The 24,271-nt window shown below is 47.9% G+C and overlaps 3 protein-coding genes across 4 annotated transcripts in view; all 3 read left to right on the top strand.

Moving 5' to 3' along the window:
- Positions 1–657: 657 nt before the first annotated feature.
- On the top strand, positions 658–3,398 carry LOC118613685 (UDP-glucuronosyltransferase 1A7-like). The gene has a single exon (XM_036236793.1). It carries the CDS (start codon positions 1,515–1,517, stop codon positions 2,424–2,426), a length of 912 nt encoding a protein of 303 aa, XP_036092686.1. The 5' UTR covers positions 658–1,514; the 3' UTR covers positions 2,427–3,398.
- Positions 3,399–10,686: 7,288 nt separating this feature from the next.
- Positions 10,687–13,142, top strand: LOC118613816 (UDP-glucuronosyltransferase 1-6-like). The gene is given in 2 exon segments (XM_036237662.1): positions 10,687–10,728; positions 10,820–13,142. Coding segments are annotated over 2 exon segments (1,155 nt in total). The 3' UTR covers positions 11,933–13,142.
- Positions 13,143–13,872: 730 nt separating this feature from the next.
- Positions 13,873–24,271, top strand: part of LOC107517819 (UDP-glucuronosyltransferase 1A9-like) — a 32,488-nt gene continuing 22,089 nt past the window's right edge. The window contains exon 1 of one of the 2 annotated variants that reach the window (XM_036236788.1): positions 13,873–15,731. In XM_036236788.1, coding sequence (XP_036092681.1) covers positions 14,871–15,731 — 861 coding nt within the window. In that variant the 5' untranslated portion in view covers positions 13,873–14,870. Of the gene's footprint in view, positions 15,732–21,037; positions 24,125–24,271 lie in introns of those variants that run through there. The other variant, XM_036236790.1, reaches the window with a different exon arrangement.

Genomic DNA, 24,271 nt, shown 5'->3' with positions numbered 1-24,271 from the left:
TCAGGTTTTATATCCCACATATAAGTGATATCATGTGATTTTCCACCTTTCCTGTCGGGCTTATTTCGCCTAGTGTGATTGATACAAGGTCCATCTCTGTTATTGCAAACAGCGGTGTTTCATCTCTTCTTCCGGCTGATCTCTCGTCCACCTTTTAATACCTGCGGCATCTGTACCGAGGCCACCTCGCTCATGCCTGATGTTGCTCCTTTAGATTCTCTCTTCCTCCCGGTCAGTCGGGCTGGGGTTTATCCAATTAATGCAGCTTCACACAGAACCGGCTGTTGGGCCCATTGATCATTCCTCTTGTTTTTCTATTTTCTATTTTACGGATATTTACTGTGAAGTAAGCCTCCTAGGACATTCATCTGAAAGTCCTCCCATTACTCAGGTACATGATGACTAAGCAAATGCCTAGTAAGAGTCTGAGTGTTTGGGAAGTGGCCATCTCGGCTCCTCACAAACAGGATGGCCCCACGTTGGCTATACAGCCCCTGACTAAGTGTTCCTTGGCATCTGACCTGACATACACCACTGAACTCCCCCTGAAAGTATCTAGAAAACTTGAACGATGAAATTCGGTCTAATGCAACAAATCTTCCTTGTGTTCTTCCGCTGTGTGAGTCATAGCACAGGTACCACGAGAGGACGCGGTAAACTTAAAGAGACATATGCACTGACTTCGAGGCGCGCTTGGTGGAGGGTGGGGACGGATACAAAAGGCTCCTGAAAGATGACCCCCGCTGATTGGGGGGAGCCCACAGCAGAGGGCGAAGCAGAGGAACGTGGAAGGAGGAGCCCCAGCAGAATGCTTCTTGCAAGCATTGGGCAGGTGACCTCCAGCTGAAATTGACACATCCACAGATATTGATTTAAAACAGATGGCAGTCACACCCCATCACATCCCTAGAGTGGTCCGTTCGTTGGGGTTGTCAGTCTTATCTCAGCTTTTCGGAGGCCTCGGAGGATTTGGCAGTGGAACAAGACAAGCAGCAACGTTAGGCACTGCGGCCACCGCCACCGTGCTGCCAGGAAGGACATCAGAGGTGAGGGACAGATGCTCTTGCCTTCGATCCTGGGATGCCATCCTCTCTCTGGGCAAGGGTCTTTGATAGACTGAGGGTAAAATCCAAATGTCCTTTGGGACACAATTCAAATACAAATATATCTGCTCACGTGAAATTTATTTTCCTCATTGTCTTGAGTCGTCAGAGTCCAACAGCATTGCTGAATAATTTCGCTTCTAACCTGGCGTTGCAGTGCAGAGCACCGTCTCTGTCCAGGCAAAGATCAAAGTTATTTTTAACTGGAAAACTGATCTGGAGGAAGCTCAGCATACGCTAGCATTCATTAAACTTTTATGAACAAATTACCGACGATGTGGAAAGTTCTTCATAAATGTGTAAACATACGCCCTCCCTTGGGGCGGGTTTTGTGTCTGTGCACCTTCTGCTGCCTTTATTACACGAGCTTTGAATCTGGGCAGCTGGATCGCTCTGAGCTGCACTGACCTCATGGCTCCTGCGATTTTGCCTGGCTTCCTTCCTCTATGTGTGTGTCTCCTGCTGACACGTGGCTTTGCCCAGGCGGGCAAGCTGCTCGTGGTACCCATGGATGGGAGCCACTGGTTTACCATGCATCTGGTTGTAGAGAAACTCATCGAGAGAGGGCATGAGGTGGTCGCAGTCATGCCAGACGTGAGTTGGTACCTGGGAAAATCGTTCAATTTCACAGTCAAGACTTATTCTCCCTCCTACACTCTGGACGACTTTAATCACCAGTTCAAGATTTTCTCCGACTCCGCATGGAAAGCAGAGCAAAGAAGTTTATTTTCTATGATAGTGCATCCACCACACTCTCTTTTTGAATACGAATTTTCACATTGTAGGAGTTTGTTTAACAACAAAGAATTGGTAAAATACCTGAAAAAGAGTTCTTTCGATGCAGTGTTTCTAGATCCTTTTGATCTGTGCGGTTTAATCATAGCTAAATATTTGTCACTGCCATCCGTGGTCTTCAGCAGAGGATTATTTTGCCAGCATCTGGAAGAGGGCTCGCAGTGCCCCTTTGCTGCTTCTTACGTTCCTAGGATGCTCTCAGGGCTCTCGGATTCCATGACTTTCAGGGAGAGAGTGTGGAATTACATCGCCCTCCTGCAAGAACATTTACTTTGCAGACATTTTATCAAAACTGCTCTAGAAACTGCGTCGGAGGTTCTTCAAACGACTGTCACAGCATATGATCTCTTCAGCCACATATCCATCTGGCTATTACGAACTGACTTTGTTTTGGACTACCCCAAGCCGGTGATGCCCAACATGGTCTTCATCGGCGGCATCAACTGCCATCCTGGAACTGGAAAGCCATTGTCACAGGTCAGTCACCTCTCCTTTAGCATGTTCAGAATAATCTGGCTTTGGACATAAAAGAAAATGATTTTTTACTGAAGTGTAATTTGTCATTCACGTTAGTTACACTTGGTATTTCAGCACATTATTTTGTGCCAATTCATTTGATTGGTGTGTTAGCGAATTTATAAAGCTGTTCTTTTGGACACTTCTGTGTATACAGTTTCTACAATTCTCTTTCCCTTGGCTATTCTTCATCCTTCGTCAGTTGAGACAACGGTATTCTTTCCATGCTGCATTGTTAATCCATACAAAGCTGTGGCATTCTTATTATGAGTTGCATAAATTGCTTTACTTCAGATACACCGTGGTTAATTCAAGTAAGCAGTATTGATTGAGAGTTAACCGTTCTTTTTACGTTTTCCTTGTAGAAGTAAGAGTGTATTAATTTTTTACATTTATATAATTTCGTATTCTTGCTCTCACTGTAGTAGGCTGGAGTCCTCAGGAGTCGGGTTGCTGGCTCTGATGGTATACATACAGTACATTTAACTAAATTTGACAAATTGCTTTCAAAATATTGAACAACCTGACACTTTGGTTAACAATATATGAGAGTTCTAGCTTTTCCATACCTTCTCCAGCTCCAGATACGGTCAACCTTTTAACTTTTTGGTAAAAAAATTTTACGAGCTCTTTTAATTTTCATAGATATATTGGCCATTTGCATTTCCCTTTTTGTGAATCTGTATTTGTATTCTTAAATCATGCTTCATAAGGCGATTTGTCTTCTATCACTAATTACTCCAAGTCTCTCGAGTATAAGGGACCTCAACACGTAGCTCTTCATACGTGCTGCTAATATGTTTTCCTTGGCTTTTCTTCATCCTTTGTCACACAGGACTTTCATTTTGGGTAGTCAAACTGGTTAATTTTTTCTTTAATGGTTCCTGGATTTCAATTCGTTTAAGTATTTCCCAGCCTAAGACACATAGACATTTGGGAGATACTCCATCCTAATATTTTTAATTCCTCCAATATAATAGTTTTCTTTTTTACAATGGGAACTTGACACAGTATGCAGATCTAACTTATTGTTTTTCTAGATGGCTATTCCATCGTCCTAGCATAATCTAATAAAAAATCTGTTCATCATCTCTTGAGTCGATCTCTGTAAGGAGTCACGTGACAAGTGAGAAATGTCTAGCAACTGAGCGGGCTTCTAAGGACTAGAGGGTCAACTGCACGATTTTGAGTAGTTTTCTCTGTGTTAAGCTGAGACAGCTCTTATGTTAGGGACCCTTGATCTTCAAAAACGTTTTGCTATGTGAAACAGCCTGGCGTTTAGCATTGCCATGGGAGGGGGGGCGTGTGGCGTCAAGGGGTTGGGTCTTAAGTTCGATTTGAAATAAGAGATCATCCTGAAGACAAAGAAGGGAAACCAGGATGCAGCTGAAGTTGCAAATGAGAGTCGGAAGGTAACACACAACACGGATTGGAAAGGGCCTGCGACTCTGGACTGAACACTGAATGGACTTTGGCTCAGTCTGACCTAGATTTTGAGAAGCAATGGCCCGAGCTGATAGAACGCACAGTTCCTTTGCGCATTTCCTCCTTTCCGATCTCCTCCACCCCTCTTCTTGGCCTCTCCCCTGTTACTGTTTCTCTCTAGTGCGTTACCCTTCTCTATTTCCTCTCCCCCCTGTGCCTTTCCCTTTCTAGTTCACTGCCTCTCCATGAAAGCTGCCATGTGACGGGGGACGACAAGACGGGGCATCCCGTGGGCTGACTCGGGTCGGCAGTGTTGGTGCTTAATAAGCGGACAGTGCGGTCGTGCCTCAAGTCATGCCTTAAACAGCGAAGAATTCAGGAAGTTATGCCGTATATTCGAACACATGGACCCTGGGACCATCCAAACCTGAGTTCATACCCCAGCTCTGACACTCTCTAGTGACGTACACTTGGGTAAGAACCATAGTTTCTAAGTAGGTCAAATGGGGATAAAATAGTAGCACCACGCAGAGCTCTCTTCCGGATGAGATTGATGATGCATGTTAGAGTGTCTGGTACGAGAGCCGTCATGGGGTGGGTGATGTGTATTTTCTACACAGATATTCCTGACCTCCACGATATTAACATTAACCACAGGCTTAGGCTCTTTTCGGGAAAACAAAGAAAAAGAGATTGAATGTGAACATTATCCTCTTTTGGGGAGTCTCCTATGAATTATTTTATCCTTGGATGGGTGGATTGTCCTCGTGGACAGAGTTTACAACTTCAGCATAAGGAAGGCAACAGGTTGGTGTTGTTATTAGTCTTGTTTTGTAGATAATGGAACTGAGGCACAGAGGAGTTAAGTGACTTGCCCATGGTCGCACCTCTGGACTGTGGGGAAACCAGGATTTGAACCCAGACATTTTTTTTAATTGAGAAATAATTCACACATCATAACCTTCGTCCTGTATACACATACAATTCAATGATCTTTAGTGTATTTGTCAGTATAAGCACCCATCACCACTACCTAAATCGCAACCATTTTCCTCATCCTGAAATGAAATCCCTTGGCGACTGGCTGTCACTCCCGCTCCTGCCCATCCCTTGACGACCACAAGTCCACTTTTCATCTCTATGGATTTGCCTCCTCTGGCTATTTCATACAAATGTATCCGTGCTCTATAGTCCTTCGTGACTGGCGTCTTTCACTTAGTTTTCAAAGAGCAGCCGTTTTGTAGCACGCATGGGCACTGTGTTCCTTTGCATGGCCGATCGACGTTCCATTGCATGGGTATGCCGCATGCTGTCAGTGGGGCGTTTCCACTCTTCAGCTGTCACAAGGAATGCTGCTGTGAACATTCACGTACAATGAAGCCGGAGGTTCTGATTTCACGGTCCGCGAGCCTAACCTTTACAGTGACTGTCCCCCTCAGTAGACCTGAGACTTTATTCGGGAAATGTCCTGCCTGTTGCCTTTTTGAGAAGTTTTATGCCATGAAGTTTGCTGAGGCCTCTTTTGACTTATACGTGGCCTCTAGTCACTCAGATGGGACTTTTGTCAGTTTTGTGCTATTGCAGAATAACATGCAATGGACATTTGATGTTGTTGTTGTCGTTATTTAACATAAAAGGGTCCTTTGTAGAACAATTACCCGTTGTGGGCCTTCTGTGTGCGCGGCTTGCTGTGCAATAGGGAGACAGACGTTCATCTGTCGCAAATGATGAAACCTCCTTTGGAAGCAAAGTAAGGGGTGCAGGAAGAAGTGATAACAGGGGGCCTCGAACTTGAGGAGGCGAGAGCTCCAGCAGCTGGAGGACGACTAGGCCCAGCAGAGGGGGCAGCGGGGGCAGCGTGAGGCCAGACGTCACAAGGTCTTCCGCATTCGGTGCCCAGGCATATCCTTCCCCTTGCACTCCTGAGTTCGAGGGTCTTCTTACTGTCATAAATGCGGGCAAGTGGAAGTCCTATTTATGGCTTTTGAGTTGTCCCTTTGTCATGGGTACTTAGTGGCCGGCTCCCCTCCTCGCCACTCCTGGGCTCTGGGACCACCGCTCGTATATATGCGAAACCTCCTGGGAAGTCACAGACAAAGCCCCTGTGGCTGTTGTAGGACAGGTGCCCACCGAAGATGTCTGGCCAGGAAGCCATACTCCTCTGGACGACCCTGCCCCGTCCATGGGTGATTCGGGCTTAACCATTTTGGATCTGCACCAGGACCTGGGCCCAGAGCAGTGACTCGTATAGCCCCCACCACACTGTCTGTCAAATGGATTAAACTGCGCCCACGTCCCACACCATGAACGCTAAGTCGCTTGAGAAGCTAAATCATAGAGGTATTTGTATAGCCATTTAATAAAACAGTTCTTAATTTGACTTTGCTGTTTTTGCGCTGTAGATTTAGTACATGTCTTTTATCAGGTCTCGAACATCTTTCAAGTCTTTTGAACACTTCTAGGGCCAGGCCCCATTACTCCTGAGTTGTAGGGAATTCGCGGGTCAACCTTCCTAAACATCCATCCGCCTGTTCCTACCATGACATCACCACAACTCACAGCTTTACGTCTCCCCTTCCTCCCCAAATGCCAGCTGTTCTCCAGTTGCTTCTTGGGAAATCTCAGATTTTATCCCAGGGTGTGCCTCCTCTCCGGTGACAAATGTCCACAGCCTAGTCATTAGGCCTGCAGAAATCCCCGAGAAGAGGCTGGCCTTCGCCTGGACACTCGGGGATGCACGAGGACACACACGGCGTTCCTAGAAACAGGCAAACGTCGCAAGGAAAAGAGAAGTGTTTCCTAAAGCCTTCTTAATTTGCAAGGCATCTTTCCGGGGATGCTTTGGAAAGTGGCGTCAGGCGTGAGGTAAATGTGCGACGCGCCCAGAGAAGTTTTAAAAACACGCCTTTATTGGGAGAGCGCTCCCGGGTGAGCTGCACGGTCCCGAGAGGACAGGGGCCAGAGACGTCGCGCCCTGGGATGGGAGGGCACAGTTTGTATAGGCTTATGTGGGGGTAGGGTAGAGAACGGGGAGTGTCAGTTGAGCATCCGGGTTGGGGTAGTGGCGCCAGGGCTTTAGGGTGGGCCTTCATCAGTGGGGCATCCGGATTCCGATGTCGGGCTGGGGAGGTCTGGCTTCCAATACCAGGCTGGGAAGTCTGCAGCAGGAATCCGGCTGGGCCTCCCCCTCCGACCGAACATTAGGCCCTTCCTTTCATCTCCTGCTGCCACTGAATGTCCCTTGGAACCTGCTGGGAATAAGAACAGGCCCCACAGCCAAGCCGTATGTTTTTTGCAGGTCTCTTGTTCAACAACACACAGATCAGAACAAGGCTTCACTCGGGAGGGTGGCATCCAAGGCCCTCAGCAGAGTGGGGTCCGGAAAGAATCTGAGGTTCGCCACACGCGCTAACGCGGGAGCTCCAGGCTGGGAGCCTGCACCCGGGCTTTGGGGATTCGCATAAAACCACCAGGAAGACCAGTGGAGTGAGACTTGCCATTGATTACTCCCCGTGCAAGGCGATGCAGCACCTGGGTGGCTGGAAATGCGGGAAGAGGCAGCCATGTCAGAGCTCGGGATCATTTTACACGGCGAAGAGGGGCGAGGAGTGCCTCACCCAGGGAGCAAGGGTCTTCGCCAATGGATGGGAGCCGGGCGTGCTGCCTAGCTAGGATCTGGGAGGACTGAAGCAGCCATGTCCGTGGGAACGGCTACGGGGGAAGCAAGTGCCCGTGGGGGCAACTGCAGCGCAGAAAGCTGTGCTCGCTGTCCTGGGGGCTGCTGACCCCGCAGTCCTCCTCGCCTCCGGGCCTGCGGGGGGCCGTGATGGGACGCGGCCCTGCACCCCTCGCTTCCCTCACCTGTGCACGCTTGCGGAAGCCTTTCTCCCTCTTTGAAAAGAACCTGCTAGGCGTGTGCGCGCCCGGGCTGGGCCAGCACCGCGCTCCCTTTCTGGCGGCTGTGGGGCTTTCTTGCCGTCTAGACGGACCCAGACCCGGACGCCGCCACCCTCCTGGCTGTGATCACTGCAGGCAGAGATGCCTGCTCGTGCCCTCGCCCCGGAAGGCCGCAGTGCATTTGCATCTTGGCTGTGTGCTTGGGGCCAGCCTGGGCTTGGGATGCTTCCTTCCATCCTGTTTCTCAGGCTTCTCGTCCCTTCCTGGGTCCCGACGTGCCTCCTGAACCAGGAGGGGTAGGTTTGGGCGGGATTCGCGTGCCAGTTCAGCTGTGCGTGACTAGATGTGCGTGACTAGCCATGGCTGCGTCCGCTCCAGCCGTGCTGGGAACCGCCTCTCATTTCGACAGCCTGGTTTCCACATCTCTTGCCCTCTTGGACTCCCCTCAGCAATGCAATAAATCAGCCAGGGCAAACCCTCTCTCCCTGGGTCTGCATTGAGGAACTTGACAATCAGGTTATGCCCCTGGCTGGGTGGCAGGGCCCGAGGCCAGTGATACCAGGTTTTGTGACTCCTGTGCCAGGTTCTCGCCATGTGTCGGTTGGATTCACAGTTCTGAAATCCTAATTTCCTAAAGGCAAGTGACAGATTACATGTCCATCGTGTCATTGACCAGCTTTTCTCAAAAAACGGCAGATGGTTCTTTCTTTCTTTCTTTTCTTCTCCTTCCTTCCTTCCTTCCTTCCTTCCTTCCTTCCTTCCTTCCTTCCTTCCATTCTTTTTCTTTCTTCTGGCATGGTTCTTTAAATGTTCTATTTCATGGGTGGATCCTCACAACTTGAAGAAAAGGACAGAGTATGAAAAGTGAAAATAAAACAGATAGGCAAATCAATAGCGAGTTCATTCATTCATTCATTCATTCGGCAAACTTTTATCAAGTGCCTACCGCATGCCAGGCGTCGTTCAGACACTGGGGCTACGGCAGCAAACAAAACACATTGTCCCTGAGACACAGAATAAATAAACAATAGCTTCGGTGGCAGTGAATGGGATGGAGCAACGTCGGGCAGCAATGGCGCTCCACAGCGATGGGTTGGGAGCTCATGGGGTCATCAGAGAAGGGTTCTAGGAGAGAACACTTCCCAGACTCAGAAGGGAGGAATCCACGGGGACATGCAGGGCGGAGCTGGCGTCTTGCCGTGCAGCGCCATCTGGAGCAGGGTGTGGTGCACTGCACCCACGGCCCCGGGGGAACCCTCATCCCTACAGTTGCAACGTGCACGCTTCTTGGGGTTGCCTGTGGTTGCTCTCCTGCTGCAACAGCAGAACGGAGCCGGACGGCCCACAAGATCTAAAATACATTCTGCTGAGGCCTTTACAGAAAGTAATTGCCAATCCCTGATCTAGAACCGTGATTCTCCCAGCGGTAGCACTGAGACATCATCTGCTTTTTTCACTCGTTTTTCACTCAGTGCCTTCTCGCAATGGCACTGAGTCGTTTCCCAAGGCTCCACGATGCGTAAGATTGCAAAGTGAACCCAGCGGGATGCAGAAGCAGCTAGGAAACTCTACCGCTCCCCACGAAGTAAGACATTGCGGAGCCTGGCCCAAAGCGCACAACGAATTACGCAGGACGGGGCAAATTCCTCCTCCCCCTGCGCCCCCGTGTGGGGCAACAGAGGCCTTGAGCTGAGAGAGAAAAGGGTTTTCAGCTGCGCAGGAGGCAGAATTCAAACACCCGCCCCCGTTAGTGTCAAAGGGAACGTGTATTAGAGAAGGAGAACGGCAAAGACGAGAGAACGCGAAGAGAAAAGTCCAGACGGGCGGGAAAATACCCAGCTTATGGGCCACTCTTTAGTTCCTCTGAGCTTCGGCGAAAGACTTAGTTCATCCGTTGTCCTTCGACGTGGACACGCGGGGAGGACGGACAAGCACGTGCGGGTGGAAAGGCGAGGACCTGCGGTGCGGACGGCCTGGGGGCAGCTGCCCAGAGGTTTAGCCCCAGGGAGCGAAGGACTTTGTTTTATGGAGGGCGCAGCTTACAGGCCTGGCTTTTCCTGTTCTCCCTTCTCGGCGTGGGGAAGGGATTGTCCGCGGAGGTCCTCCTGTGTCCTGCAGGCGTCCTCCTGGCCTGGCCGCAGGGCCGGTCAGCCCACGCCGGCCTCTGTGTGCCCGTGATAAACATTTTAGTTCTCCTGGCTCCTCCCTACACTGACAATGTCATTCTTCTGAGGACTTCTTTCTGTTTTAGGAAATACAGTTGCTTTTCCAGAAGAGATATTATTTACGTGATGGGCTGATTCCTGTTCTCTCAAATCAATTAATGAAGACATGCTTCTAAAATGTGTCGGTTTTGACTTACAAAACAGTTCGTTTGGGTAAACACTGCCCACGCAAACAAAAGTTGTGGGGGTCCTGGCTCATTCCTCAGAGCGTGAAGGAGTCCTGAGCGGAAACACGTTGAGAATGGCTGATGTGGAAGTGCTGAATTTTATTTTTCCTGCAGAGGACCGTAGCAAGGAGGTCAGCCTTGCATTCTGGGGTTTGTATTGCCTGAGATGATGGATGAGTGTTACTGGCTGGAGTGTCCCCCCGAAAGACTTGTTGATACCCTGACAGCTGGTACCTCAGAATGTGACCGCAATTGGAACTACGGCCGTTGCGGATGTAATCAGGACACAGCCTCACTGTGTTGATGCGAACCGTGAAGCCGGCATTTCTTTACCCTTCCTTTCCTGTGTGAGGAACGTCGAGAATGGAGTGGAGAAGTATTGACAGTTATCTGTCTATGGACATTCATCATGGCTGCCGGGGAATCCATGCTGCTCCGGAGGGGGCCGTGGCTGGCCTCCAGGGGTCTCTTCTACTTGCCCTCCAAATGGCGAGAAAGGACAGGTTGGTGGGGGAGAACGAGACACACTAAACCCAGAAGCTCAGGAGAAAGCGGATGATGGACATAGTTGGATACAGTCATCTGTGTGCTGAAGAATGCGTAAGTCTTTACTTTAGGTTACTGCTTATCGAAGGGCAGAATTCAGAGCGAGGAAAGGCGAGCAGGTCTGTGGAGAGGAGTATGAGCTCAGGGGAATTCGCCAGGACTCCTGCAGGTCGGGGCATATAAACCATTCATTCTCGTTGCTGCGCGCACTCCCGCCAGGACGGCAGGCCATCTCCGGGCACTTTGGGGGGTTCCTGCGGTGGTTTTCCTCTCGGTGCTTTGGGCTGCGGGTCTAGGGCACAAGCTGCTGGGGGTCCCTCAGGAGGGAAGCCCCTGGCTCAGTAGGAAGGACGTACTGAAGCGTCTCAGTGAGAGGGGGCATGAGATCGTCGCGCTGGTGCCCGAAGTCAGTCTGCTTCTGAAAGAATCTAAATACTACGCCAGGAAAATGTATCCAGTGCCCTACGAAGACGAGTACCTGGAAAACCGCTTCCAATGTTTTGGAAAACAGCACGTTGCTGAGAGGAGCTCCCTGCACACCCTCGTGCTCGAGTACAGAAATCACATTTACCTCCTTGAGATGTACTTCATCAATTGCAAGAGTCTCCTGAATGACTCCGCCGCCCTGAGCTTCCTCAGCGAGAGCAAGTTTGATGCCCTCCTCACGGATCCGGCCTGACCTTGTGGGGCGATCGTGGCCGAGTGCCTGGGCCTGCCCTCCCTGCACCTCTTGCGGGGCTTCCCGTGCTCCCTGGAGCATGCGGTCAGCAGAAGCCCAAAGCCCGTGTCCTACATTCCCAGGTGCTATACCCAGTTGTCAGACCAGATGACTTTCTTCCAACGGGTGGCCAACTTCCTTGTTAGTTCCTTGGAGGAATGTCTGTTTTACCTTGTGTATTCCAAGTATGAAGACCTTGCATCCAATTTCCTCAAGAGAGACGTGAGCATACGCACCTCGTATCAGAATGAGTCCATCTGGCTGCTAAGGTACGACTTTGTGTTTGAGCACCCCGGACCGGTCGTGCCCAACAGGGGCTTCATCGGAGGGCTCACCTGTAAGAAGCAGGCGGTCCTGTCTCAGATTGGTGGCTTTACTTCTTGTCGATTGCCCTGTTTCTTGGTGGGAAGACATGGTCCTTCCACGGCGTCTTCCCTCGTTCATTCGGCTCTTCCCGTGGACTGTCACCTGGGAGGTCTGCCGAAGAGGGAGGCCTGGCTCAGAGTAGGGAGCTCACAAGCCCTGAGGCTGAAGCTCTGAACCATGCAGAGGCTTTGAATGAAGACAGGCTCAAGCTTGGCAAAGGCAGGAGACATCTTTAGCTAAGTAACCTGGGGACAGTCACAGAATCCTGAAATGTGCCTTAGAAGTATCCTGGCCAAGTCCTACCCTTTATCTGTTGAGAGAAACAGGTGAAGACTTGACCAGGAGGACTCAGAGCTAAGAAAAGAGGCCAGGTCACACCTAGTTCTCCCAACTCCGAGTCATGCTTTCCTGGCCCTAGACCAGGGGTTCATAAACTATAGTGGGTAGACTACATCACCAGATGTGAAAAATGGTTTTTATGTTTGTAAAGGGAGCTTAAAAACAACAATGATTGTGTGACAGAGGTGTATGGGACCTGCTAAGCCTATAGAGCTACTATCTAACCTTTACAGAAAAATCGCGTTGACCTCTGACCTATGGCAAATATTTGTAGATACCCTCCTGACATGGGGAACACAGCCCAGAGCTACTGTGTAAAACAAAAACATGTGAGTTTTTGTCGGTCATTGTTATCCTTTGAATATTTACACCTGGGAAAGGCTTCAAATCACTCTCTTTCGCAGCAGAATTCTCTTTTTCAATGTGTTTTTTAACACAAAGAAAGCCTCAGATGGGTCTCAGAGACCCTGACCAGCCCGGAAATCTGTCAATCTCTTTGTTAACACAGTCAACAGTAGCTGTGAGCCAGCAGGGCCAGGAGTGCTGAGCGTAATTGGATCAGTTCCAGGGAGAAGGGGTCATGAAATAGAAACCTCATATGTTGGGAAAATTTAAGTGAGAAGTTAATAAGCAACATCGTAATGAGCAATATTTGGCGTAAGAAAGAAAAATATCATTTTTGGTGCCTTGGTTCCAAGCATCCTATTTTTGCAGAGTTGTGTTTAGTCGTGTTGAAAAACCATACCGTAGCAATTGTGTTTGTTGAGCGCCGTGAACCTTCTTCTGCACTTGACCTTCATCTGTATCTCAATCGCAGTCCCTGCAGGAAGCCACACAGAACACTGAGTGCTACGATATGAAATTCTCAATGTGTATTTGTAATTTCTGGTCATTAAATGACAGTGATCCTACTCAAGTCTCTTTAATCAAATACCAAACTACTTGAGCCGTATGAAAAAACCGCGCCCTTCGGAGCGGTGGGAATGTTGGGGGGGCATGCGGAGGAGGTGGCACAACCCTGGGCAGGTGCCGCATGCTGCTGAATTGTTCCATTTGTTGATTTTTCTATCCTTCTTTCTCTGTTTCTTTTTTCATTCTTTTTATTCCTATTGTTTTGTTTTGTTCTGTTTGTTTGATTTTTAATTCCCCCCTCCTCCTATCATCTACCTCCCACCCCCCCTCCCCTCTGGGAACCACTAGTCCATTGTCCGTGTCCACGAGTCTCTGTCCTGTTCCTTTGTTGGATTCAGGTTTATATCCCACATATAAGTGATATCATGTGAATTTCCACCTTTCCTGTCTGGCTCATTTCACCTAGTGGGATTAATACAAGGTCCGTCTCTGTTATTGAAAACAGCGGTGTTCCATCTCTTCTTCCGGCTGATCTCTCGTCCACCTTTTAATACCTGCGGCATCTGTACCGAGGCCACCTCGCTCATGCCTGATGTTGCTCCTTTAGATTCTCTCTTCCTCCCGGTCAGTCGGGCTGGGGTTTATCCAATTAATGCAGCTTCACACAGAACCAGCTGTTGGGCCCATTGATCATTCCTCTTGTTTTTCTATTTTCTATTTTACGGATATTTACTGTGAAGTAAGCCTCCTAGGACATTCATCTGAAAGTCCTCCCATTACTCAGGTACATGATGACTAAGCAAATGCCTAGTAAGAGTCTGAGTGTTTGGGAAGTGGCCATCTCGGCTCCTCACAAACTGGATGGCCCCACGTTGGCTATACAGCCCCTGAGTAAGTATTCCTTAGCATCTGACCTGACATACACCACTGAACTCCCCCCTGAAAGTATCTAGAAAACTTGAACGATGAAATTCGGTCTAATGCAACAAATCTTCCTTGTGTTCTTCCGCTGTGTGAGTCATAGCACAGGTACCACGAGAGGACGAGGTAAACTTAAAGAGACATATGCACTGACTTCGAGGCGCGCTTGGTGGAGGGTGAGGACAGATACAAAAGGCTCCTGAAAGATGACGCCAGGCTGATTGGGGGGAGCCCACAGCAGAGGGCGAAGCAGAGGAACGTGGAAGGAGGAGCCCCAGCAGAATGCTTCTTGCAAGCATTGGGCAGGTGACCTCCAGCTGAACTTGACACATCCACAGATATTGATTTAAAACAGATGGCAGTCACACCCCATCACATCCCTAGAGTGGTCCGTTCGTTGGGGTTGTCAGTCTTATCTCAGCTTTTCGGAGGCCTCGGAGGGTTTGGCAGTGGAACAAGACAAGCAGCAACGTTAGGCACTGCGGCCACCGCCACCGTGCTGCCAGGAAGGACATCAGAGGTGAGGGACAGATGCTCTTGCCTTCGATCCTGGGATGCCATCCTCTCTCTGGGCAAGGGTCTTTGGTAGTCAGAGGGTAAAATCCAAATGTCCTTTGGGAAAATTGCAACCATAAACCTACTAGTTCGAGTGACATTTATTGTCCTCATTGTCCTGAGTTGTCAGAGTCCAACGGCATTGCTGAATAATTCCGCTTCTAACCTGGCATTGCAGTGCAGAGCACCGTCTCTGCCTAGGCAAAGATCAAAGTTCTTTCTAACTGGAAATCTTATCAGGGGGAAGCTCAGCAAACACTAGCATTCATTAAACTTTTATGAACAAATTACTGACAATGAGTGTGTGCGAGTGTGTGTGTACTTTATGACTACATAAACACACGCCCTCCCTTGGGGCGGGTTTTGTGTCTGTGCATCCTCTGCTGCCTTTATTACACAAGCTTTGAATCTGGGCAGCTGGATCGCTCTGAGCTGCACCGATCTGATGGCTCCCGCGATTTTGCCTGGCTTCCTTCCTCTATGTGTGTGTCTCCTGCTGACCCCTGGCTTTGCCCAGGCGGGCAAGCTGCTCGTGGTACCCGTGGATGGGAGCCACTGGTTTACCATGCATCTGGTTGTAGAGAAACTCATCCAGAGAGGGCATGAGGTGGTCGCAGTCATGCCAGACGTGAGTTGGTACCTGGGAAAATCATTCAATTTCACAGTCAAGACTTATTCTCCCTCCTACACTCTGGACGACTTCAATCACCAGTTCAAGATTTTCTCCGACTCCGCATGGAAAGCAGAGCAAAGAAGTTTATTTTCTATGATAATGCATCCACCATACTCTTTTTTTGAATACGAATTTTCACATTGTAGGAGTTTGTTTAACAACAAAGAATTGGTAAAATACCTGAAAAAGAGTTCTTTCGATGCAGTGTTTCTAGATCCTTTTGATCTGTGCGGTTTAATCATAGCTAAATATTTGTCACTGCCATCTGTGGTCTTCAGCAGAGGATTATTTTGCCAGCATCTGGAAGAGGGCTCGCAGTGCCCCTTTGCTGCTTCTTACGTTCCTAGGAGTCTCTCAGGGTTCTCGGATTCCATGACGTTCAGGGAGAGAGTGTGGAATTACATCTCTCTCCTGCAAGGATATTTACTTTGCAGACATTTTATCAAAACTGCTCTAGAAACTGCGTCGGAGGTTCTTCAAACGACTGTCACAGCATATGATCTCTTCAGCCACACATCCATCTGGCTATTACGAAATGACTTTGTTTTGGACTACCCCAAGCCAGTGATGCCCAACATGGTCTTCATCGGCGGCATCAACTGCCATCCTGGAACTGGAAAGCCATTGTCACAGGTCAGTCACCTCTCCTTTAGCATGTTCAGAATAATCTGGCTTTGGACATAAAAGAAAATGATTTTTTACTGAAGTGTAATTTGTCATTCACGTTAGTTACACTTGGTATTTCAACACATTATTTTGTGCCAATTCATTTGATTGATGTGTTAGCGAATCTATAAAGCTGTTCTTTTGGATACTTCTGTGTATACAGTTTCTACAATTCTCTTTCCCTTGGCTATTCTTCATCCTTCGTCAGTTGAGACAACGGTATTCTTTCCATGCTGCATTGTTAATCCATACAAAGCTGTGGCATTCTTATTATGAGTTGCATAAATTGCTTTACTTCAGATACACCGTGGTTAATTCAAGTAAGCAGTATTGATTGAGAGTTAACCGTTCTTTTTACGTTTTCCTTGTAGAAGTAAGAGTGTATTAATTTTTTACATTTATATGATTTCGTATTCTTGCTCTCACTGTAGTAGGCTGGAGTCCTCAGGAGTGGGGTTGCTGGCTCTAATGGTATACATAGTACATTTAACTAAATTTGACAAATTGCTTTCAAAATATTGAACAACCTGATTCTTCGGTTAACAATATATGAGAGTTCTAGCTTTTCCATACCTTCTCCAGCTCCAGATACGGTCAACCTTTTGATTTTTTGGTAAAAAAATTTTACGAGCTCTTTTAATTTTCATAGATATATTGGCCATTTGCATTTCCCTTTTTGTGAATCTGTATTTATACTCTTAAATCGAGCTTCATAAGGCGATTTGTCTTCTATCGCTAATTACTCCAAGTTTCTCAAGTATAAGGGACCTCAACACGTAGCTCTTCATACGTGCTGCTAATATGTTTTCCTTGGCTTTTCTTCATCCTTTGTCACACAGGACTTTCATTTTGGGTAGTCAAACTGGTTAATTTTTTCTTTAATGGTTCCTGGATTTCAATTCGTTTAAGTATTTCCCAGCCTAAGATACATAGACATTTGGTAGATACTCCATCCTAATATTTTTAATTCCTCCAATACAATAGTTTTCTTTTTTACAATGGGAACTTGACACAGTATACAGATCTAACTTATTGTTTTTCTAGATGGCTAGTCCATCGTCCTAGCATAATCTAATAAAAAATCTGTTCATCATCTCTTGAGTTGATCTCTGTAAGGAGTCACGTGACAAGTGAGAAATGTCTAACAACTGAGCGGGCTTCTAAGGACTAGAGGGTCAACTGCACGATTTTGAGTAGTTTTCTCTGTGTTAAGCTGAGACAGCTCTTATGTTAGGGACCCTTGATCTTCAAAAACGTTTTGCTATGTGAAACAGCCTGGCGTTTAGCATTGCCACGGGAAGCGGGGAGTGTGGCGTCAAGGGGTTGGGTCTTAAGTTCGATTTGAAATAAGAGATCATCCTGAAGACAAAGAAGGGAAACCAGGATGCAGCAGAAGTTGCAAATGAGAGTCGGAAGGTAACACACAACACGGATTGGGAAGGGCCTGCGACTCTGGACTGAACGCTGAATGGACTTTGGCTCAGTCTGACCTAGATTTTGAGAAGCAATGGCCCGAGCTGATAGAACGCACAGTTCCTTTGCGCATTTCCTCCTTTCCGATCTCCTCCACCCCTCTTCTTGGCCTCTCCCCTGTTACTGTTTCTCTCTAGTGCGTTACCCTTCTCTATTTCCTCTCCCCCCTGTGCCTTTCCCTTTCTAGTTCACTGCCTCTCCATGAAAGCTGCCATGTGACGGGGTACGACAAGACGGGGCATCCCGTGGGCTGACTCGGGTCGGCAGTGTTGGTGCTTAATAAGCGGACAGTGCGGTCGTGCCTCAAGTCATGCCTTAAACAGCGAAGAATTCAGGAAGTTATGCCGTATATTCGAACACATGGACCCTGGGACCATCCAAACCTGAGTTCATACCCCAGCTCTGACACTCTCTAGTGACGTACACTTGGGTAAGAACCATAGTTTCTAAGTAGGTCAAATGGGGATAAAATAGTAGCACCACGCAGAGCTCTCTTCCGGATGAGATTGATGATGCATGTTAGAGTGTCTGGTACGAGAGCCGTCATGGGGTGGGTGATGTGTATTTTCTACACAGTTATTCCTGACCTCCACGATATTAACATTAACCACAGGCTTAGGCTCTTTTCGGGAAAACACCCTGGGTAGGTGCCGAATGCTGCTGAATTATTCCATTTGTTGTTTTTTCTATCCTTCTTTCTCTGTTTTTATTTTTTCTTTTTATTCCCGTTGTTTTGTTTTGTTCTGTTTTTTCATTTTTTATCCCCCCTCCTCCTATCATCTACCTCCCCCCCTTCCCCTACCCTCTGGTAACCACTAGTCTATTGTCCATGTCCACGAGTCTCTGTCCTGTTCATTTGTTGGCTTTAGGTTTATATCCCACATATAAGGGATATCATGTGATTTTCAACCTTTTCTGTCTGGCTTATTTCGCCTAGTATGATCATTTCAAGGTCCATCCATGTTATTGCAAATGGCAGTATTTCATCTCCTCATGGCCGAGTAATATTCCTCTGTATATATGTACCACAGCTTCTTTCGCCAACCATCAATTGTGGGACACCTCGATTGCTTCCATGTTGAATCGTTCAACTTAAAATAACTATTTTGTTATGCGACTTTGTCTCTATAAATTATCTTTAAAAAAGAAAGTACATCAGACGTCTGAAAAAATGAAGACTTCATCTATAGCTACAACAGCGCACACGCTCACTAGTAGGCAAATATGATCAGGCAATATAAAGTAAACAACACACGTGGTCAACAAACGTTTGAAAAGAAATGTAACTCCTGAAGTAATCCAAAAACTTCAAATGAATAATAAATGAAATTCAATCTTGGGGTATCAAATCAGCAAGTATGTTTTACAGTTCAGTGTTGGCCTGACTTAAAACACATAGTGGTATGTTTCTTTCAAAAATGTGCACTTACCCACGTTATATCAGAAGGGCTCCATTTGGCTGTTAAGATATGACTTTGTTTTTGAGCACTGAGACCAGACCTGAACAGAGTCCAGGGATGCTGTTAAAATCTTACAAGAGAAGAAATACCCGCCTACTCACTCCCTGCAAAGAATTATTTGGCCCAAAATATCAACGTGCTGAAATTGAGAACGACTGATCTAAATAAATTCCCAGTGACCATCAGCGACATGGACCGGATAGAGCCCGCAGCTGAGTGATGAGTGGGCAACAAGGATCCTTTGCCCACGCCCAGAGCTCAACTCTTGTTCTAATAAGGGTCTCTACAAGCACTGCTCACTCAGGATGCAATCTCAACACCTATTGGTTGAGCTCAGGATTGAATTGTAAGCAAGTCAGGGAAATAAAACCACAAAATGCCAAGTCATTCTTAATGGGCACATTGAGAAATACACGCCTTAGGCCAAAGTGCACAGCTCTTACAATGTTTACCTTTCTTTACAAATCCCGTGTTTATCTTTATGACTGGAGATCTTGGAGGTTAACAGACATGTGCAGATTTAGACAACACTGTTTCTATAACTAAGTAGTTCTACGGAGTGACTAAATGCAAGAATGAGGATGAAAACCACGATATTCGAGTACCTGAACAACTAAAAACTTGGCGAATTAGTAATTTAGATAATTCCAGGAGTACAAAACAGAGTGGGTTATTTTATATCAGGATATAAATCACGTAGCATAAAATGTACCCATTTAAAGTATGTAATTCAATGGCATTTAGTATATACGCAGTGGTGCAACTATCACCAAATCCACTGGAGAACTTTCTCAATCACTCAACAAAACACCCATACCCATTGAGAGCCACTCCCCTTCCCTCTTGTCCCCGGCCCCTGGCTGGCGAACACCCATCCACCTCTGTCTCTAAGAACTTGCCTATTCTGTTCATTTCATACAAATGAACACCTGTAATCATTTGATTGACTTTTTCCACCAAGCATAGTGTTTTCAAGTGTCATCATTTTTGTAGCATTGTTGCGGAAAGGCTCCAAAGGCAGACCAGCGAAAAAGCAAGCAGTAACTCGGAGAGAAGGAGAACTCAGGTTTATCACGTGCAGCCCCACAGGAGCTAATAGCTCTAAAGAGTCTGGGCCAAGAGCATAGCTGCAACATTCCTTATGAACAGGGATTGTACACAAGTCGCCATGGTTGCAAGTCGTCACGTTGGTGGGAGTCGTTATGGATTTCTGGTCGGTACAAAGTGATACTAATTGTTACAGGAAGTGGGAACTGTCAGGGGTACAAACTGCTACAGTAGACGGAGCTACTAAGGGTCCAGACAGTTACATGTACAAGTCGAGCAAAGTGCAAGTGAGCTCTTGCACGAGCTCCTGCGTGTAGCAAGCATATTTACAGAAGCAGAACAGGGCGCTCGGTAGCACTTTGAATTATATTTTTCTTCATTGTCCTCTTCAGCACTGCCCTTCACTTCTGAAAGATACCGCGTTGTATGGCTATGTCACACTTTACGTATGTACTCGTTAGTCGATGGACATTTGGGTCATTTCCCCGTTTGGCTACTGTGAATAATGGTGCAGTGAACACTCGTGTCCACATTCTGTATGAACACACGTTTTCAGTTCTTTGGGTGTGTCGCTAGGAGTGGAACGGCTGAGTGGTATCAAACCTATGGGTTTAATCATTGCTGTATTATGTGCCCAGTTTTGGCATCTTGTCGCAGCCGCCCTAGGGAGCAAATACACCCTTCTTTGCGTTGAGCCCCCCGCCTCCTGCTCTTGCAGGTTCTGTGAGTTTATCGAGTCATTTTGTTCTCTTACCGCTCACAATGTTTCCTGTCATTTCCACGCCTCTGTGCAGCAGTAGGTGGCAGAAATCAAAGCACTTGTCATTGAGTTTTAGGAGCTGGGTGTCGCACCAACTGTGGCTTGCTCTCATGCGAAAGCCATAAATAAGGGTGTTGGCAAAGGCAGTTTCAGGCATGTAGACTTTGGGCCCCAATTACCGCATGGCGACTACCTGGACTCGGACATCACCCCCAGCAAGAGATAAAGAGCCCCACGGTCGGTTACAGCTTTTTACCTTCCACGAAAATACTCTGCCCCGTTTGTGGCTCAAAGAATGCTCTTTTGTCATTGTTTGGAGTGCGTGCGTCACATGGCATCTGACCAACCCCTCTGTCATGTCTGTCCTTTGAGAGGAGGAGATGGGATCCTTTTGCCGTGGCATGTGAGAGGTGCATGTTGGTCACCTGCTCCGCGTCCACTGTCTTGCGGACCTCCTGGCCATGGCGGATTCCTGTTGGTGCTGATTTTATTGGGTGAAGCATGGTTGCATTTACTGCTTGGCTACGTCGTATTCTTCTTGGTGACTCCAACGACAAGAGGCAGAGGTGTTGGGGCCTTCTGTCCCTGGTGGCTGGTGCAGTGAATCACTCCATGTTATTCTCCATGGAGTTGGACTCCTCCCTTGAGATTGATAATCAGTGCCCATTGGTCGGCTCTGAAAGTTTGGTGTACCCCAGAGGGTCGCCAAAGAAACACGGCATGGCATGGAGGAAATGTGTGGCTACATGGTCTCGCTTCCTCATGGTGGTGCTGACTCCCCTGCGGGTGGGCTGACTGAGGTGCTGGCCACCCTCTGGCCACGTGGAGGCGAATGGAATGGGATAATCTCCCTGGTAACAGGAAGGAGCTGGTGCGGTGCCTGTAGGCAGACCGTGAGAGGTGGTGCTAAGAAGAGCAGGGAAACCCACTCTGGCCATCCACCACACTCTGGGGCCCACATCGCCCGCTGTCTCCTCCTTCCCCTTCAGTTTCTGTCTACTTTGACTTGCTGTCCAATGCCTTCAGTTAGTTTTCAAGAAACATGTGGAAGAGTTTATAATCATTACCTGTGAGAGCATTGGTCTGACAGGAGCTACTTCTACATGATCAGAAGTGAAAAAGGCTTCTAGTGAATGAAAACAATTTGTCACGTGCTAAATCCCAGTGAGATTCTGGTTGGTCTTACACTAAATCTGTAGATTCATCGGGAGCAATTTTAAGAACATTACAATCTTAAATCTCCCTATCCAGGAGGTTGCACGTCTGCATTGATTATATCTAGATTTGCATCTCCAGTTGGAGCACAGGAAACACCAGCAGTATTACCAACCGCCTAGGTTCACCCGTCTTCTTACGTGGCTCATAACATCTTGTCGGCTTGGGTTGTAATCACAAGGCAGGTAATCTCAGCGAGATAACAAGATGGTGCCCTGGTATATCCCCCGACTGGCATCGCGGCTGTACAAGGAACATTGACCGTCGAGATGCGAAGTTTGAAGGAAGGAGATCCAACTCTGGTGACTTGCTTCATCTGCTACTAGATATGGTGGTGGCTGGAGTCCTAAATTGCAGCTTCTCTCGCTGATCATAACAGTAGCTGCCCCGCCAATGCAAACTTGAAGTTCTCCCTTCCCAGCCCTCGGTCCCATTCGAGCTCATGCTTTCGTGTTCTGAATTTAGGGTACGAACAGCCTCAAGCCTACACACTTCAGTAATTTTGCACGGTTGTTCATAGGTGTGCGTGGAGGAAGGACAGAAATGGTAGAATCTAACCTATGAGGAGTGGGGAGAAACTAAGACTTGTGGCAAACGTGCTGTTCTGTGGCTTGGACCGCAAGGAGATGGAGAAAGGAGCGCAGAGAAGTTCTTCTTAGAGAGGCAGAAAGAGAACCAGGACCCTGGATTCGCAGAGGACAAGGAATGGCGGAATCCAATGCTGTCTGCTTAGTGGCAGCTGGGGCATGGGAATTGTCACAGCGTGCGCACATTTGCCAGTAGTGGCATCTGTCATCGCTGTGGCTCTCTCATGGGGGTCATGTCCTCAGCCTCACCAGACATGGCAGTCTTCGTGTCAGAAGCCTTGGATGCAGAAGGCACGATCAGTGAAAGAGGAAGTCGGACAGGGCAAGGAGGCCGCCTGCATCATACCCGGACACACGGGACAGGGAGATGTCAACGTCCTGCTGAGCACACACAGGAGTCTCTGTGTGGACCAGTGCTAGCCTCATAGTCTGTGACTCATGGGGTTGCACAGGGCCCCACCCTCAAAGGACCCCGTAAATGATGTAGCTTATCTTGTCCTGAAGGAATCCATCCTTATGAGGCCTTGGACTGTGAATGACCGTGGAGGAGCCTGAATGGGAACTGCAGCGTGTGTTTAGGCTGGATTAAGGGACTCCCCAGCTTCTAAGCGGAGCGACAGAAGGCTAAGGCCTGAGCCCTCGAGAGAAGACAAATTTAGGTAGAGCCTGGTTTGAGGCCAGCTGACAGATTCCTCCTGTGTTGTGGGGAGCCGACCTGGGTGTCAGGTGCTCTTCTACCCCACTATGTCATTGCGAAGGCTCGTCTTGCCTACTCCTGCTTTAGATAACAGCAACTCTTATACTACGAAGTCAATATAGGATTTTCACCAAACCGTGGTGTTGTCGTCATCAAGTCTCAAGTTCAGAGTCCATTGAGATATTGACAGCCATATTGACAGCCAATTCCAGTAGACTCTTCCCTAAATAATGCAAGAGATGTTCTTGTGTGAAACAGGACTAAAACCAGAGACCCAAAGTCCTCTTCCATATTGCACAAAAATGCCTTAGAATATTAATCATAGTTTCAGGATGTGCTCTATATCACCTGCACATAGATGAGAGAATTTTAAGATCTGACAAATAAAGTCACATCCGGCAGAGGTTTGGGTTGTTGTTAGGCATCGGTGCTTCCTCAGAGCTCAGTCGCAGCCCTGTAGAACACGGGTAACTGGGGAGGAGGTGATAAGGAGGCTACATGGGTATCCACAGCCTCGTTTTGGCAGCTGGATGGAAAACGTGAGAGTGAACCAGATGTTCCCCTGTGAGAGCAGCAGAGTCAGAGTAATTTCTTCCCTATAAGGTCACGTTGCCTGGGAAAGGTAGATGGGAGAGAGGCACATGCAAAGGTCAGCAACAGACTCGTTCTGTAATTTTCAAGGCAGCCTTTGCTCCGATGACTTAATTGGCTCGATGATAAGATAACGACAAACAGATATGAAGCACAGCCTGTTCCGGGGTTCAGCTGCTTTGGTGTCCGCAAAGATGACTGCGAGTCTCCAGCTTCCCCTGCAGATGCTCGCAGGGCTGTTGCTCTTCCTGTGCGTCGGGCCCTGGGCTGAGGGCGGGAAGGTGCTGGTGGTCCCCATGGAGGGGAGCCACTGGCTCAGCATGCAGAAGGCCGTGAAGGAGCTCCACGCCAGGGGTCACCAAATAGTGGTCCTTGGACCAGAAGTGACTGTTCATATCAAGAGAGAAGACTTTTTCACCCTGAAAACCTACGCCACACCGTACACCCAGGAGGAATATGAGCAGCTATTATTCGGCCACGCTAACCTGATTTTTGAAAAAGGACATCTTGTAAAAAGGTATTTAAATTCAGTGGCACTTTTGAAAAATGCTTCTTTGTTCTTTGAAAAGGCTTGTGTGGCGCTGTTGTATAACAAGGACTTGATCGCGAGTCTGAATGCCAGCGCTTTCGACCTGGTTTTAACGGATCCCGTCTACCCCTGTGGGGCAGTGCTGGCT

Source organism: Rousettus aegyptiacus, unplaced genomic scaffold, assembly GCF_014176215.1.
Source record: "Rousettus aegyptiacus isolate mRouAeg1 unplaced genomic scaffold, mRouAeg1.p scaffold_m13_p_2, whole genome shotgun sequence".
Taxonomy (NCBI): domain Eukaryota; kingdom Metazoa; phylum Chordata; class Mammalia; order Chiroptera; family Pteropodidae; genus Rousettus; species Rousettus aegyptiacus.
Note: the sequence above shows the minus strand (reverse complement) of the source record. Positions and strands in the feature narration are given on the sequence as shown.

Coding starts and splice junctions, on each gene's coding strand:
- LOC118613685 (XM_036236793.1), top strand. CDS start 1,515: ATGGCTCCTGCGATTTTGCCTGGCTTCCTTCCTCTATGTGTGTGTCTC.